Source organism: Panthera tigris, chromosome A3 (assembly GCF_018350195.1).
Source record: "Panthera tigris isolate Pti1 chromosome A3, P.tigris_Pti1_mat1.1, whole genome shotgun sequence".
NCBI lineage: Eukaryota > Metazoa > Chordata > Mammalia > Carnivora > Felidae > Panthera > Panthera tigris.
The window spans coordinates 5013593-5030624 of NC_056662.1; the positions used below are offsets into that span (position 1 = coordinate 5013593).

A 17032-nucleotide genomic window follows, 5' to 3' on the forward strand; every position below is an offset into this window, starting at 1 on the left:
AGAGCAGCTGTGCCCCGGGACCCCTCACCCGCCCTTGCAGCCCTCAGGGCCGCTTGAGGCTTCTCACGGGTCACCCTCCCCGAAGCCGTGTCTGGTCTTGTCACTCCTCTGCTTTCCCACGCGTGGGGCTCCCGGTGTCCGGGAGTCATCGCCAGAGGCCCCAGCCCTGCCCGACCCCAGCCGGCCCTTCAGCCTCCCTCCCCTGGGCCGCCCGTGTCCCTGTCTCGTGTCTCGGCTCATGTGCTGTGCTGTCCTGTCCCCATCCCTTGCTTGCTCTAGCAGTGCCCGGGAGCGGCCGAAACAGCGCCACAAGGCAGGGGGCTTAAAACGGCGCACGTTTATTCTGTCACAGATGCGGAGGCTGGAAGTCCCAGACCCAGGTGTCGTCAGGGTCACGCTCGCTCTCCAGGCTCCAGGGGAGAATCTGTTCGTTGCCTCTTCCGGCTCCCGGAGGTGCCGACTCCCTTGGCTGCTGGCCGCATCCCCAGCCTCTGCCTGTGTCTGCATGTGCTGCCCCCTCCTCAGTCCGTCCTCCCCCCTCGCCTCTCTCTTGTGAGGAGACTTGTGATTTCACTTAGGGTCATCCTGGCAATCTTGGATGGCCTTCCGGTCCTTACCGTGACCCCCAATCCCATCTGCGGAGACCCTGTTTTCCAAAGGAGGTCGCGTTCAAAGGCTCCAGAGATCGGATGCACACATAGCTTCGCCCACCGCCCCCGGCGTCTAACCTTGGCTTCTCACCGCCTTTGACGTTCTCCTCCGCGTCCGCCCAGGCCCTGCCCTTCCTGCCTGCTGCGCCTCAGCTGCCACCTGGGACTGGGGCCGGCCCTCCTGGTCTGCGCTGCTCTCCCGGTCTCTGCTCCAGGCATGCGCCAGAAGCTCAATAAGCGTTTGACACCTCAGTTATTGGGGGCTTTTGCTGCCTCTAGTCGGACACCAGCTCCTGTCACCTCAGCCTGGCAATATTGCCGGGGCATCATCTTTTCTCTCCCCGCCCCTCCCACGGGGACTGTGGCAGTAGCCGCCTTGCCGACCTTTCTGCCCTCGGTCTTTCATCGCCTCCAATTTACTTGGAACACCACTGCCGGAATGATCTTTCCAGAAGACTGTTTTCATCTTGTCACTTGCTGGGAGGCTTCCGCGTCAGAGTGCCTGCGTGGCGTCTTTTGTAACTGTCGTCTGCCAAGCTGCCACTCTGTCTTCACACCCTCGGCCCCGCTCCTCTTCTCCTGCCTCAGCCTCACCGTGCTGGGCCGCGCGTCTGCCATTACCTGGGCTGTAAATTGGAATTTCCTGCGCTTTCATTTCCCCAAGCGTGTTCTCTGGGCAGCTTCCTGGGATCCCCCCGAGTTGCAGTGTTCGCTCGCCCCCCCCACACTCTGAAGAACAAAGAGCTCGTCGGCCTGGCTCCTCTCTGGTCTGGACTGAGGCATCCTCTGGGTCCTGTCTTGCAGGGTCTTCTCTGGGCCCCTGCCCCCCGGCCCCCTATGTGTGCGTAGGCGAGTGTCCGTGTAGAAAGCTGGGGTACAGGTCGTGAGGGAAAAGGGGGGGCATGTCACAGACCGATGGGGGACATGCCTTGAGAGGGGTTCTGGGGAAAGGGATGTTTGGCCTGAGAGGAGAGGAACGGAGGGAACCAGCCCGGCAGGGGGAGCGGCGTATTCTGGGGAGGGCCTCCGGGAAGAAGCACGGGTGGAAGGCGGGAGGCCTTGTGTGGCCCATGCATGCGGCAGGGGACAGGGCCAGCTTGGCACCCTGCGTCGGGAGTTTGGGTCCCGAGAGCACCTCCGCTCGTTCCGTGTTTCACCTTTGGCCTTTTGTCCTCTTCTAGGTTAGAAAGTCAAGTCAGGAAGTGCTCTTGATTCTTCTGGAACAAGATCTAATTTCCCAGCACGATATTGAAAACAAAGTGTGTCCGATCCTGCTGGCACTCTCTGCCCCAGACAGCGACGACGAATATAAAGCAGAAGCCGTGAACGTGAGTCTGTCTAGGGAACGACAGCCCCACACCCCGGTGGACGGTCCCAAGCTCGGAGTGAGCCCGACTGGCAGTATGACAGGTGTTCGGTGTTGGCCGGCACTTGCCCGAACGTGGCGCCGGGCGATTCGGCCTTGGCCGGAGAAGGTCCACAGTTCGGACGCGTGCGCGTTTCGAAAGCAATCATCCTCGGGTCGACGGTTGTTTCAAGACAGCAGAGCTGTCGAAATCAAAGTTTAGGCAGAGTTGAGGCAAGATACAGACTTCTGCCGGGCGAGATGCAGAGATTTATAGGTCGGTCAGTCCTTGAACCCACTGGGATCATGGGCCTTGTTTCCCAAAGTAAGGGGCCCAGTGTAGTACGGGAGATGCTTTTGGGTAGTCCTTGGGCGATCAGGAAAGATCCAGTCGGCCTGTGTGTCTGTTGATAGGTGAGGACAGGCCGGACGTAGGTGTGTCAGTGGGTATGAGAGTCCACTCTGGAGAGCGCAGCAGTTTGAGACATGCCCCACTCAAGTATCGGTGCTCACACCAGTGCAAGGTGTATAGTGAGAGGACTAGGGCAAATACTCCATTTTCTTCTTTGAATTCTAGGGGCGCCTGGGTGGCTCAGCGGGCTAAGCGTCAGACTCTTGATTCCAGCTTGGGTCATATCCCACGGCTCGTGAGTTCGAGCCCCGTGTCGGGCTCTGGGCTGACAGTGCGGAGCCTGCTTGGGACTCTCCGTTGCCCACTCTCTCTGTTCCTTCCCCACTCACGCGCGCTTCCTCTTTCTCTCTCAAAAATAAATAAATAAACTTAAAAAAATAGTTAATTTCGTGGCATCCCTGGGTTTGTATGATTCTGTACCCATTGTGAAGTGACTGTATAGTCGTGGGCTTTCTCCTGGCTTCTGGAACCTTCACTCACGAAGTAGCTGCTAATGAGCCAGTACCAGCTTTCACGTATCGCCTTACACAGAGACTCCCGGGCTTAGACGAAGACTCTCGAAGACTCTCATGCCTTCTCCTCTGTGGCCCGAGGGAAGCGTACCCGCGGCCATCTTGTTTTGTGCGGCTGCTCCCCTGTCCACTGACCCAAGCAGTGGGTCACTGCCGCTGCACGGCACGCCCCCTCCCCCGCCCCGTGTTTCTCTTACGAGAGTAAATACCCCAGAATTATCCTAGCAGTTTAGAAAAACCACACGTAAGGATTTAAAAAATCCTGGGCCTTATTTCTGAATACAATAAGATCCAGGAGACGGCTGTTTTCTTGGTTGAAGAAGAATGAGGTGAGAGAAAAGGATTCTTTCTCGAAGTGAGGAAACAAGCAGCACGGAGCTAGAAAATTCTATTGTAGCATGAGGGCGTTTGGTAATTCTTCTTCATTTATGTAGAAGTTTTCCTCAACTGTGAGTTACAGGGCTGGCTTTTTAAACTAATTTACGTTTTTGCATATTCCATATGTTTGTAAGATGAATCAGGCTGAAGAATAATTGATTATTAAAATTCAAATTCTCCAGGGTTCTTTTATAAATTTCAAGTTTCCCTATAAGAAATTAAATTTATTTTGCAAAATGAACTCGGATAATAGCATTTAGTTGGACTATTTGGCAGTTGAGCAGTGAACTTTGCCAGCTAGATCTTTTTTGTTGGGAAGTTGGTTAGGCAAGTACCCGAGGTTACGACCGACAACCAAGTATCTTATCCCTCCAGCCTGATAATACCGTGAAAAATAATGCTGGAGGCATTTTTGCATGATTTTTATTTGGTTTTGTTTCAACCACTACATTCTTGCCAGCAATATTCTTTTTCCCCTCCTCCTCTTCCTCCTCCTCCTTTTTTCTTCTGGCGAAAATATTTGGAAAATACAACAAGCCTTCAAAAAGCTATCTCCGCAAATCACTTACAGAACAAATTAGTTTACATAAATTGTGTTTTTCATTCTAAGTGAGTGACTGATATCATTACTTGAATGTGAAAGCTTCCAGACGTGGCTGCAAAGAACGTTTAGTCTTGAACCCTTTGCAGGCCAGGATGCACCCACGTTTCAGGGTATTTCTGGAGGAGCCCCCCTTCCCTTCCCATGGAGCCCTGTTGGAAGCAGGATTCAGGCTGTCTTGTCCAACCCATGCATGCTTTGGTCAGATTCAGAAGCTGTTCTGTGTCCCTTTCCTGGAGCCCGGAGGCCAAGAGGGGGTCGTTCCTGGAGAGGACCCACCCCTCGGACACGCTGTGTCAAGGTGCACAGAGGGCACCGTTCTCTTTAGCTCAGAAGTGACAGGATGGGCAGAGAGCAGATTTCCTTCCCCAAGGAGAAGCCCACACGTGTGGTTTTCAGAGCTCCCCAAGGAGGGCAGGGCTCTCAGCTGGTCCGTGAGTGACCCCCGAACACTGTGAGCACCCACTTGTGCTTGTGAGGTGACAGGTGAGGAGAGCAGTCAGTTGTGCTGCTCCGACACCCTCGTGCTTTGGACTCTCTTTCCAGCCACGCGGCCGACCACACGGAAACACACACACACACACACACACACACACACACACACACACGCGCGTGCGCGCGCGCTCCTAGAACAGTGCGGTTCTCCGCGTCTCGCCCAGAGGAACCCGGGTGCCTCTGGAGGCAAAATGTGCATGTGCACTTTTTTCCCTTCGCTCCCATTCGAGGCGACAGTCAGCTCATGCTGGTGCCGGCGACCCTGGTGCGCACTTGATTAGGGAAATCAGAGGTAGCCAACGAGACGTGGCCTGGGCATTTGTAAATTGAGTTATGCGATGGAAATTACAGGCTGGTTTCTTCCACCCTGCTCTCTCACGGGCACACGCATCCCGGTTCGTGAAATCTCTCTCTGTCTGGCAGACGGCGCCCGTGACCCCCTCCTCCGTGCAGTCAGAAGGCTGGCTTCATCATCTGTCTTCCGTCATTTGGCAACTGCGCCGTGTGTTGATTTCTCCTTCAGAAGTGTGAGCTTCTGAACACAGGTGGCTTTCTCCCATCGGCACCCAGCACAGTGCCAGGCCCAGAGTCAGTACTAAATAAATGTTAGTTGTTGAATGAATGAATCGGTAGAGACCGGCAGCGCCACATTCTGTAATTATATCTAGACAGCATAAACAGGCCACCGGAGACCAATTAGAATTCCTCTTGCTCGCAGGAAGGCCATTAGCATTCTGAGATTATAACTAATTGTCAGAAGCCTATTTTTCTCTCTCAACACGTTTTCACATTCAGGCTTCCTCGCTTTTTGTCGTCATTCCTGTTCTTAAGCTCATCTTTATTTGCGCATTTCCTTAAAAAGGAGGCCGTGGTGGTGTCTTCTAAAGAACAGTTGGCTCCGAGTAACTTTGTGAAGATGGTCATTCCATGCGACTCGTTCCCGGGGCCACCAGGATATCGCTTCCTGTCGCTCGGCGCGCTGGCCGGCTTTTAATGATTCTGGAAGTGTTTTCTGCGGGTTGTACTAAGGTCACGTGGGTGTGGCGGAGGAGAGGGGCGGCTGGAGAGACTGGGCACTCTTCAGTTGCCCGTTGCCCTGGATACGGGAGCCCTGCGTGCTCAGTTGTTGCGGCCACCACTCTGTACAAGTCTGCCTCGAGCCGGGTCAGGGAGCCGTGTCCTCCCAGCTCGGCGCGCAAGCCTTTTCGTGTTGTGAGGATAACTTCCCCCCCTCCGCAGCCCTCCCCCCTGCCCCCCGCCCCCGCCGCCCTCCCACCAGTCAGTGTTCTGCCCCCTCTTGTCTGCTGTGTGCAGATTCCACGTAGACTAGCGGGTGAGCTGCTGACCCGGGCGGTGTGTGCCGTGAGGAAAGCAGGTTCAGAGTCAGGAAGCCCTTCCTCCCTCCCTCCTTTTGTCTTTTCCTTCCGACCCCCCACTTTTTTCTTTTTTGGCGGGGAGTGGGAGAGTTCTTTAAGAATTTGGGGGGGGTGGATAATTTCTCATTTTGTTTTGATTTTCAACTTGTAGAAAATTCTCAGGAATGAACTCTTGAACTCTTGCATACCCTCTATCCAGCTTCTCCGGGAGAATTTATTTGAGTCTCCCTCCTTATGCGTGCGTGTACGCGCACGCGCACACACACACACACACACACACACAGATACACATGTATGTATGTGTATGTATTTATCGGAGCCATTTGGGAGTGAGAGACATTATGCCCCTTCAGTCCGAAATATTTCAGTGTGTATTTCCCAAAGACAAGGAAATACTCTCTTAAACAACCATAGCACATTGATCAAAATCAGGAAATCTAGCACTGGTACAATGCTGCTATCTCCTCCACAGTTCAAGTTCAGATGTTGTCATTCGTCCAGGATCCAGTCCTGGATCACTAGGTGCATGGAATTGTCCCATCTCTTCGGTCTCCTTTTATCTGGAGCAGGCCCCGAGCCTCTGAGTTTTGTAACGTTTCCATGTGAAGACACAGGCCAGTTCTTTGGTAGGATGTCTCCCAATCTGGGTTCGTCTGATGTTTCCTCATGATTGGATTCAGGCTCTGTTTGGCAAGAAACATGAAGTAACATGTTCTCATGTGTCCTGGCGGGAGGCCCAAGACTCCAGTTTGTTCTGAAGTTGGCCTTTGTGGACTCTGGTGATTGGGGAGATAGAGGCGGTGTCTGCCCAGCTTTTAGGGACTTCTTTCCCCTCTGGACGTAAGAAGGGGAGTTACTTTGAGGCTTTGTAAGTGTGCTCGTCATCAAATTTCCACCTAGTAGTATACGTCCATTGACTGTTCGAGTCCATCTACCATGAAGAGTGCTCCCTTCTCTGTTATTTGCTTACGGTTTGCTGAGGATTTTCGCATCTATATTCAAGAGGACTATTGTAGGCAATTTTCTTTTCCTGTTATATTTTTTGTCAGGTTTTAGACTCTGGGTTATTTGGGCCTCAAGAAATGAGTTGGGAAGCCTTCCTTGCTCTTTTGTTTTCTGAAAGGTCTTATTCAAAATTTGTGGTTTTTTCCCTTTAAATATTTGCTAGAATTTAAATATTTGTTAGAATTTACCAGTAAAACCTCTGGTCCAAGGGTTTTCTTTGTGAGATGGCTTTTGATAGCAGGTCCAATTCAGATAGGGGGTTATAATCAGATTTGTTATTTCATTTGTGTCATTGGGTAAGTTGTGTATTTTAGGGAATTCATTAATTTCATCTAAGTTGTTAAATTTATTGGGCTAAAGTTGTTTATACTATTTCTTTATCCCTTCTTTTTTTTTTTTTTTTTTTTTAATTTTTTTTTTTTTCAACATTTATTTTTTATTTTTGGGACAGAGAGAGACAGAGCATGAACGGGGGAGGCACAGAGAGAGAGGGAGACACAGAATCGGAAACAGGCTCCAGGCTCCGAGCCATCAGCCCAGAGCCCGACGCGGGGCTCGAACTCACGGACCGTGAGATCGTGACCTGGCTGAAGTCGGATGCTTAACCGACTGCGCCACCCAGGCGCCCCTCTTTATCCCTTCTTTAATGCCTGTAAGATCTGTAGTATTTTCCCCTTTCATTATGACAGTGATAGTTTGTCTTTTCTTTCTTTCTTTTCTTTCTTTCTTTCTTTCTTTCTTTCTTTCTTTTTCTTTCTTTCCCCTTCCTTCCTTCCTTCTTTCTTTCAAGTTTATTTATTTATTTTGAAAGAGAGAGACAGAGAGAGAGTGAGTGGGGGAGGGACAGAGAGACGATGAGAGAGAATCCCAAGCAGGCTCTGCACTGGCAGTGTGGAGCCTGACTTGGGGCTCAAACTCACAAAGTGTGAGATCATGACCTGAATCAGACACTTAACCCACTGAGGCATCCAGCCGCACCTCCCCCCCCCCCCGCCCCTTTTTTCTTTCATGATCAGTCTTGCTAGGGCTTTATCAATTTTATTGATGTTTTCAAAGAACCTACTTTTGTCTTTGTTGATTTCTTTATTGCTTGTTTTCTTTTTCATTGGTTTCTACTATTATTTCCTTCCTTCTACTTACTTCAGTTTGCTTATATTTTTCTAGCTTATTAGGGAGGAAAAACTACTTTTAAGCCCATCTTTTCCCTTTTAAGCATGTAAAGCTTTTACGTTTATATCTTTGTGCTATTTTGACCCTTTTATTAAGGAACGATGCTGCTTCTGATCGCAATCTGCGTCTTGTGGTCTACTTCGATGTTCGTAGAACTCCTCCAGGACTCTTACACTTACGGTTTGTCACAGTGTACTCGCGTGTGTCCTTTTACTCGCCTCATTAGGTGTCTTTACATTTAAAGTATTCCGCTTTCGTGAGCATGGAGGTGGCCTTGCTTGTATACCTAGTCTGACCGTTTCTGCTCTTGAATGGGAGCACTCAGTCTGTTTATGTTTAATGTAATTATTGATTATATTGGGATTGAATTCTGCCATTTTGTTATTTTTTTTCCATTTGTCTCGTCTGTTTTTGTTCCTCTGTTCATTCTTTCCTGCCTTCTTTTGGGCCAATTGAGTATTTTTGTAGTGCTATAATTTAATTCCTCTGTGAGTATTTTCAAAACCTGTAACACCTTGCAATGAAGTCATTCCACACCCTCCTTCTCCTATTTCGTGTGCTGTTGTTTTCACACACATTGGGACATATACCTTCCTTATGAACCTGATAATACAGTATTACAATTTTTGATTTAAACAATCATATATTTTGAAGAAATTAAGAAAAGAAAAAAATAGCCTCACATTTTTACCAGTTTGGGTAGTCTTCCTTTCTTTCCTGGATCTAAAGTTCCATCTGGTATCATACCTTCAGCCTAAAGAACTTCAGTATTTTTTTTAGCTTGACTGAGGATGAAATCTCTCCATTTTTTATTTAAAAATATCTTTATTTTGCCTTCATTTTTTCTTTTTTCTTAGAGAGAGAGAGAGAGAGGACACACATGAGTGGGGGAGAGGGGTGGAGGGAGAGAGAGAGAATTTTAAGCAGGCTGTATGCTCAGCACGGAGTCCCATGTGGGGCTCGACCCCACAACCCTGGGATCATGACCTGAGCTAAAATCAAGAGTCGGATGCTCCACCAACTGAGGCACCGAGGCGCCCCGCCTTCATTTTTGACTGATGGTTTCACTAGATACAGACTTGTGGCTTTATAGGTTTATTTTTGTTTTTTCTGGCATTGCTTTAAAGATCTCACCCTGTAGTCTTCTGGAGAAGCGAGCTGTCATTCATACGGTCCTGTATTTATAGTAACCTTTCTTCCTCTGGCTGCTCTTAAAATTTTTCTCTTTATCTTTGCAGAGTGAATGCTTATGCTGATTTGTGTTTATTGAACTGTTTGGATTTGTGTGTTGGTGCACTGCACCTGACTCGGGAAATTTCGGCCGGTGTTCCTTCGAGTGCTTTTCTTCTGTGTATCATTCTTGTTTTCTCCTTTCGTCCTGGGACTTAGATCACACAGAGTCGGGGTGCTTCACACTGCCCCACATGTCTTTGAGGTTCTGTTTGGTTTTTTAGTCATTTTCTCTCTGATGTTCAGATTTGATCATTTTTATTGATCTGTCTTTAAGTTCAGTGACTCTTTTTGTCATCTTTAATCTGCTGTTTGGCCTACCCATTAGGTTTTTAATTTCAGTTGCTGTATTTCTCAGCTCTAGTATTTCTGCTCTGACCTTTTTTATAGTTTCTGTAATCTCTGTGATACAGAGATTCTTTATGTGTCCTTTTTTTAAAAAAACTTTTTAATGTTTATTTTTGAGAGAGAGAGAGAGAGAACATGAGTGGGGAGGGGCAGCAAGAGAGGGGACACAGAATCTGAAGCAGGCTCCAGGTTCTGAGCTGTCGGCACAGAGCCCGACACGGGGCTTGAACCCATGAACTGCGAGATCATGACCTGAGCTGAAGTCTGATACTTAACCGACGGAGCCACCAAGGCACCCCAATGTGTCCTTCGTAATGCTTACATTTTCCTCTTAATCCTTGAATATATTTATAAGAGCTTTTTAAAAGTCCTTGTCTGATAGTTGTGACATGGGATCTCACCTTGGTGTCGATTTCTGTTGACCACTTTTTTTTCTTTATTATGGATCACCTTTTCCTGTCAACACATAGGTAGTTTTTTCTTTTTTAAATTTTTAATGTTTATTTATTTTTAAGAGAGAGAGAGAGAGAATGAGAATGAGTGGGGGAAGGGCAGAGAGAGAGGAATACAGAATCTGAAACAGGCTTCAGTCTCTGAGCTGTCAGCACAGAGCCCAACTCAGGGCTCGAACTCACCAACCGTGAGATCATGACGTGGGACGCTTAACCGACTGAGCCACCCAGGCGCCCCCATAGGTAGTTATTTTTAATTGAACACCAGACATTATAAATGATACACTGTTGAGAGTCTGGATTCTGTTTTATTTCTCTGACGTGATTTTTTTTTTTTTCCTTTTTTGGTCATAAGATGGCTATTTTGTTTTATAAGGTGCTCTAAAAGTGATTTTTCATGTAGCGGGCATTTGTTTTGTCTGATCTCCACCTCCCTGCTCTCTCCTTTGTGGTGTGTAGCTGCTGAAACCTCTGGTCACTACTCGTTTGCTGGGTCTCCCAGGATCTCCCCCATGCACGTATAATTTAGCAGTCCATCACAGATTTTAGCAAATTGAATCACGCACGCACTTTGGAGCTGCCCTGCAAATCTTTCCTATTGCAGCTCGTCTTTTAACGATAACGTCCCCTCTAGTTTCCGCCTTTGGTTGCTCTCCAGTGCTCTTAAATGGTTGTTTTTAATTTTTTTTCTTCAAGATTCTGTAGTTGCCATGTGCAGGAGGGTAAGTCAGATCAAGCTGACTGTGTTATTACCAGAAGGCTTGGTTCTTTTCTATAGTTTCCATTTCTTTGATGAGATTTCCTCTCTGTTCATTCATTAGGACTCTATTTCCTTTTAGCCTTTGAGCTGCTTCAGAGGCTTTTTAATGTCTGGTAATGCTAACATCTGGCTCTTCTGTGGGTTTGTTTCTACTGACTATTTTTCTTGACTGTGGGCCACATTTTCCTATTTCCTCTCATGTGTATGAATTTTTTTCCAGATCTGTGTTTTTGTTTTTATTTTTTTGCAACATTAAGTTTTTAATTTTAATTCCAATATAGTTAACCTCTAGTGTTATGTTACCTTCAGGGGTACATTCTAGTGATTGAGCAATTCTATACATCACCCCGTGTTCCGTGTTCCTCGTGGTAAGTGTACTGTGAGCTTTTTATTGTCTGTTGTTAGCAACCGACGAAACATTGTAGACACTCTGGATTCTGTTATTTTCTTCTGAAGAGTGTTGCCTTTGTTCTAGCAAATAGTTCAGATTCTCTTCCCTCTGCGGTAGTCAGCAGCTGAGACTATTCAGTTCCTTCTGCCTTTGAGCAATTGCTTTTCCCTGTGAACCTCCCCATCTCCTCTGGGTATGCACGGTTTTGAGTTCAGCCAAGAATTAAAGGAGTATTTAATCACAGACCTGGGGGAGCAGGGCTTGCCCTTTTTGTCCTTTCTCCTTTCCTTCCTTCCTTCCTTCCTTCCTTCCTTCCTTCCTTCCTTCCTTCCTTCCTAGGATTTCTGCCCTCATTTTTCAGCTGCTCTGGCAACCTCCCTCTCTGTTCTCGGACTTTTCAAGCCAGGAATGCTGTACTTTTTGCTTGAGGTCCAGTTACACTGTGTAGCAATGCAGAACGGGGCGGGTCAGGCCTGGGCAGAAAAGCAAGGTGCATTTTTATGGAGCATGGCTCCTTCTCTCAAGGATCTGCTCTCCTGTAGTTTCTACCAGCCCTTGATCTTTTCCCAGTGGCAGCCAGTCATTTTCGTTTTACTTTAATTGCGGTACAGGTAACATACAGTGTAATGTGAGTTTCGGGTGTACAATACAGTGATCCAGCACTTGCATACATCACTCCGTGCTCATCGTGGTAAATGTCCTCTTCATCCTCATCACCGATTTCACCTATCCCCCCTCCCACCTCGCCTCTGGTGACCACCGGTGCCCTCTGCAGTTAAGAGTCTGTTTCTTGGTTTGCCTCCCTCCCTCTCTCTGTCTCTCTCTCTCTTTTTTTTTTTTTTTGCCTTTGTTCATTTGTTTTATTTCTTAAATTCCACATAGGAGTGAAATCATATGGTAATTTTCTTTCTCCGATTGGTTTATTTCATTTACCATTATACTCTCTAGCTCCATCCATGCTGTTGCCAATGGCGAGATTTCATTCTTTTTTATGGCTGAGTAATAGTCCATTGTGTGTGTGCTGCCTTCCATAATTTGGCAGTTGTGAATAACGCTGCCATAAGCATAGTGTTTATAGTGTTTGAATGAGTGTTTTTGTATTTTGGGGGTAAATATCCAGTAGTGTCATTACTGGATCGCCAACAACTGTTTTTCTACTCTGACCAGCTGTTACGTACTTCCTGCCTCACCACTGCTGGGGTTGGGTCACGTTAATTAATCTCTCCGAGTGTTAGTTTCTCTATCTGCAGAAGTGACGATAAATGATGCCCAGGTCATAGGGTTTGGGGAAAGGAAAGTGAGTTAACACACACAAGTTGTTCATTTATGTTTCGGACACATGCTAGGTACCTGGCAAATGGCAATGCTTGAGCTTCAGACGGACTCTTATCTGAGGAAACCTTGAGGACTATTTGGCCTTCTACCGATCACATTACTAGGCAGGACTCAAAAGAAAGTGTTCTCCACGTTTACCTCCTGGGTATCTGGGCCGTGTTTTGAATATCAGCTTCTGGAATTTACTGGGAGGTGCGTGCAGTATGTGGGCTGTGGTGTGTCAAGTGACTCTGCTTTTTCTCTTGCTTCTAGATCATCTGCAAACTGGCTTCGGTGCTGAACAGGAGCACAGTTGAACGCCTGCTGCTCCCTCGATTCTGTGAACTGTGTGGGGACGGGAAGCTCTTTCAAGTTCGGAAGGTTGGGACACGGAGTTTCGAAACTCAAAAAATTCCAACGGTTGGAGAATTCGAAATCGATTCCTTGGCAGTTTCTCGGCTGCTTTAGTAGACGCAGGCTGGAAGAAAAATGTGGCCACTGGGAACCACGTGAGGGGAGCCTGTGCACAGCGTTGCCCATGTCGGCTGCAGCTAGGAGTGTGCGCAGGGACCTGGAGACGGGGTCCTGCGTGAGGCAGCCCCCTACTCTTAGTCGCAGGAACACGGGCAACGGGACCTCACTGACTTGCAGTTAGGTGCTGTGCCCTAACGTGCACAGTCCTTCAGGAGCTGCGCCCCTTTGTTCCAGAACCCTCTTAGCCTTTGCCGTACCTTCCAACTCCAACCCCTGCCCTCCCCCTTCCCTTTCGGTGGCTTGTTCACTTGGTTACCAGATTCTTCCTCTCCGAGGCCACTGCCACGCCTCCCCAGACAGCCTCCTCCTCCTCCTCCTTGCTGCGTCACTGGCCACCTTCCCTCTGGTCTCTCCTTGTGACGCATCGGCAAGAAGAGAGGTCTCATCGATCACGCAGAGAATATTCGGGGTCTCTTTTGCTTTATTGCTCACCAAATGCATTATGTATTGAGATCAGTTGGGAGCCAGAAAGTCCTAGGATTTGGTACTCTGTTTTAAGTCTTCTGTTTCCAACGCACCAGGGGCACTGGGCTGTGCCGTGTGGGCGGCCGGCTCAGTAAATGCTTGTTAGGTGCCTGACTAGAGGAGTCATTGCCCTCGAGGCTTCTGCTTGTTAGTTGTCATGATTTGGAAAGACAAAAAGAAAGCTGAGGATAACGGGTATGCCTTTTGCCTTTTTAAGGTGTGTGCTACAAATTTTGGTGATATTTGTCATGCCGTTGGACAAGAAGCCACTGAGAAATTTCTGGTATGTGAAGTTTTGCCAGTTGTAATCGCTGATGCACTTCTTAGGGCACTTTTAAAATCAAGTGTGAAGTTTTGTACTTATGAATCTGTTACTTCGGAATGACAGCTCAATTTTGCATTCATCCGTTCCAAATTTCTTGACTTCTGAAGCCTTTTCCCATAAGTGTTAGGCAGCTGGCCCATGGAACAGAGTGGAAGCAACCCCGGCCCACTTTACTGTGGCCTTTTGCTGTCACCTCCTCACTGATCACTACCTCCCCTCCCCCCCCCCAGTCTCTTCTTACTCTCTAAGCTACTCTGTCCCTTCTCCTCTGCTCTTTCTAGAATACCTAGACTCTACCCCCTCACTCCTGGGCTCCCAGACCAGTGGGAGTTTTCTAGGTTACAGGTTAAAATTCAGACCTTTCTTGGCCTTTGGGGGCCCTTCATAAGTACCTTTCCTGCCTCATCTCTTGCCACCTCCCCTAGTCTGGGTGGGTCTCACCTTTGGCCTTGTGTCCTACTCATGGGGGGCGGGGGGTGGGTAAAGCCCAGGGGTCTGCATTTCCCGTCAGTCCCCTCGAGATCCTGATGTACGGCAGGACAGAGAACCACTTCCCTAGCCAGCAGGTGGCCTTTCGGCTCCCGTGGCGCTTCCTGCCTTTCCCCCTGCCACACCTCTGCTCCTCACCGTCCCTCTCTTTCCAGTGTCTTCCCCACCTGGTGGGACCCAACTCGCGCTTCAAACCCGGCTCGAATGTGCACACGCCTCTCCAAAGTCCTCTCCTTGTCGAGGCTCACCTACCCACTGTGCCAGAGAGAATGAATCCCTCCCTTTTCAGCACCCCCGTAACATTTTGCTCAGAGTACGTGCATGTCTCATCACACCTCATTATGGTTCCGCTGATGTGGGGTCTTCACCCTCTCCTGTTCTTCTCTGTTTCCCTGGTGCCTACGCAGAACTATGCTAAATAGGGGCTGGCCGCTTTTATTTGACAGGATGCCCAGCCTGCGTTTTTATTTGACTTTTACTGGACGGGATTTTTACCGGACAGGATGTGTCACCTGTATGGTTAGAATGCAAGCTCAAAAAGTATACTCTCTAAATTGATTTTTAAATTCAAGTTCAGAAGCTCATTTTGTTTTATTTCAAATGGGCACCAGATCACCATTCTTCTGACCCCCCAAATAATTCTTCGTGGGCCGTCGCTCTGAATCGACAGTCTTCTGTGTAATGAGTCTGAATGAAGGACAGCAGTGCCCGACATGCTAACCTTTCTGTCGGTGGATATTTCCACAGTCGGGTATTCACGTTTGTGGAGCATTTTGGCTGGTTATTTTACGTTGGGATATCAAAAACAAAGCCTCGTTTTTGAAGGATACATTTTAAAAGAGGATGTGGTCATGACCCTCCTACAGATAGCAAGTGAAGAAAGAGGTCAAAGATTTTATTGAAGTCCTTTACTCGTGAGGGAACCGGTAAGGTCCAACACCTGGCTTACTGGGGAACTCGAAGGGCCACGCGTTCATGGTCAGACCAAGGGATACCGACGCGAACTTGCATGCGGATTCAGAACTGCTCAGCGCCCAGGGTGATCATCGAGCACATTCCACCGGACACGTTGGCATTTCTGTGGATAGGAATTATTTTGCATTACTGTCAGTTTTTAACAATTTACCTTCTATCACTTCCATCTCTAAAGGAAATGTTTCCTCATGTCCTTCCATAGTTTCTTTCCTTTTCAAATGATTAGGATGTATCTCCCTCTTCTTTGTCGTTAATTTATGGATATGGCGTAATGAAAAAAGGCACCAAAAAAGCTTTCTGCCCTTCTCAGGGTGATCAGGTTTGAGTAGCACGGTTTTGTTTGCTTTGGTAGATCCCAAAGTTTTTGGAGCTCTGCTCAGATAATGTGTGGGGGATGCGAAAAGCCTGTGCGGAGTGCTTCATGGCTGTGTCCTACAGCGCGTCCCCGGAGGTCCGCAGAGCGCAGCTGTCACCCCTCTTCATCAGACTCATCAGCGACCCCTGCCGATGGGTAAGTGCGGGCCGCTGGGCAGCGCTGGCCGCCAGCCACCGCGGGCCGACTGGCCTCGTCTCGGCCCCTGGACTTGTGTCTCTTCGGCTACTGATTGGCGTATTTAGACCTTGCGAGGGTGAGGGCGCTTAAAGTCGCAGAAGCTCTGGTGCGTGGTCAGCAGGCGGCACACACCCTGATGCCTGTCGTGAACGAGTATCAGAGAAACGAGAAGGAAAACACTCTGACCGAAGAGTTAACCTTTTCCGTTCCTCTCACAAACATGCCCGTTGTGGTCCATACAGTCTGGTCAGGCACTTTGTGAAGTGTGCAGTCACTCGATGTGGGATTGCAATTCTGGGAGAATAGAAACCACAGGATGGGACTGAGTTTTCCCTTATTTTCCGTTGAAAAATGGTCTGTTTGGAATTTGGAGAAAGCCTTAGAAAACCTGCCTCGCTAGACCCGGTTCGGCGGACAGTGACGAGTCTGGTGGTCAGCCAGCTGCCCGGCCTGGGGCCTGACTCGTGTGGCCGACGCCACATCTGCTGCTCTGTTCTCTCCGTTCGCAGGTGCGCCAGGCGGCCTTCCAGTCCCTGGGCCCCTTCATTTCCACCTTCGCGAACCCCCCCAGGGCTGGCCTTTATATTGGAGAAGACGGCCCCCTCAGCATCCGACCACCGGCTCGGGGCCTGGACTCTGACTTCACCCCGGGGTCGCCCGGCACAGGCAGTTGTGGAAGCACGTCCTCGGCCTGGTGAGCTCCGAGCGGGATGATTACCAGGGCCCGCGCTTCACCTCAAGCGTCCACCTAAAATTTTAGCAATTATCTTGTCTGGAGCTTTAGTAACAGTGACCTCCTGGGCAAGATGGAATATTAGAGCTTTAATTATGTAAAGAAGCAAAAAGTAATTGCAATAATGATTTTGAAGCATGACTACTGGGTTATAAATAATGAAGCTACTGTGTCTCCTAAATTTAGATAAAATATTCATTGAGAGTAGTGATTAAATAACCTGTAAAGAAAATTTTCTCTTACTTTTTGATTAATGAAGTTCTTTGGGTGACTTACGCAAGCGAAGATGTGAAATCCCTCAAATGTACGCTTATGCCGTGGGATGACGTTACGGGCGCGTAAACGTGGGATATCGCGTGCACGTAAAGGGGCCATTCCTGACCCACCGTTGGCGGATGCTGTGCTGCTTCTCTAGTCAGTTCTAGCGATCGATCTCGGAGTTTTTTCATCTTTTGTCTGAGGATCACGGGTACAACGCTAACCAGACCGCTCGAGGTCGTTTGCAAGCGTCTCTCCCTT

At 48.6% G+C, this 17032-nt stretch overlaps 1 protein-coding gene across 10 annotated transcripts in view; it reads left to right on the forward strand.

Annotated features, from left to right (window-relative positions):
- Window positions 1-17032, forward strand: part of LOC102965516 (serine/threonine-protein phosphatase 4 regulatory subunit 1-like) — an 82685-nt gene that overhangs the window by 48925 nt on the left and 16728 nt on the right. For 8 of the 10 annotated variants that reach the window (XR_006215347.1, XM_042980069.1, XM_042980071.1 and 5 more), the window contains 5 exons: window positions 1832-1978; window positions 12713-12820; window positions 13656-13721; window positions 15580-15738; window positions 16290-16474. Coding sequence is in view for 9 of the 10 variants with exons in the window: in XM_042980069.1 (XP_042836003.1) it covers window positions 1832-1978; window positions 12713-12820; window positions 13656-13721; window positions 15580-15738; window positions 16290-16474 (665 nt within the window). In the remaining variant the exon portion in view is untranslated. The remainder of the gene's footprint in view (window positions 1-1831; window positions 1979-12712; window positions 12821-13655; window positions 13722-15579; window positions 15739-16289; window positions 16475-17032) is intronic. The other 2 variants (XM_042980070.1, XM_042980073.1) reach the window with 2 other exon arrangements.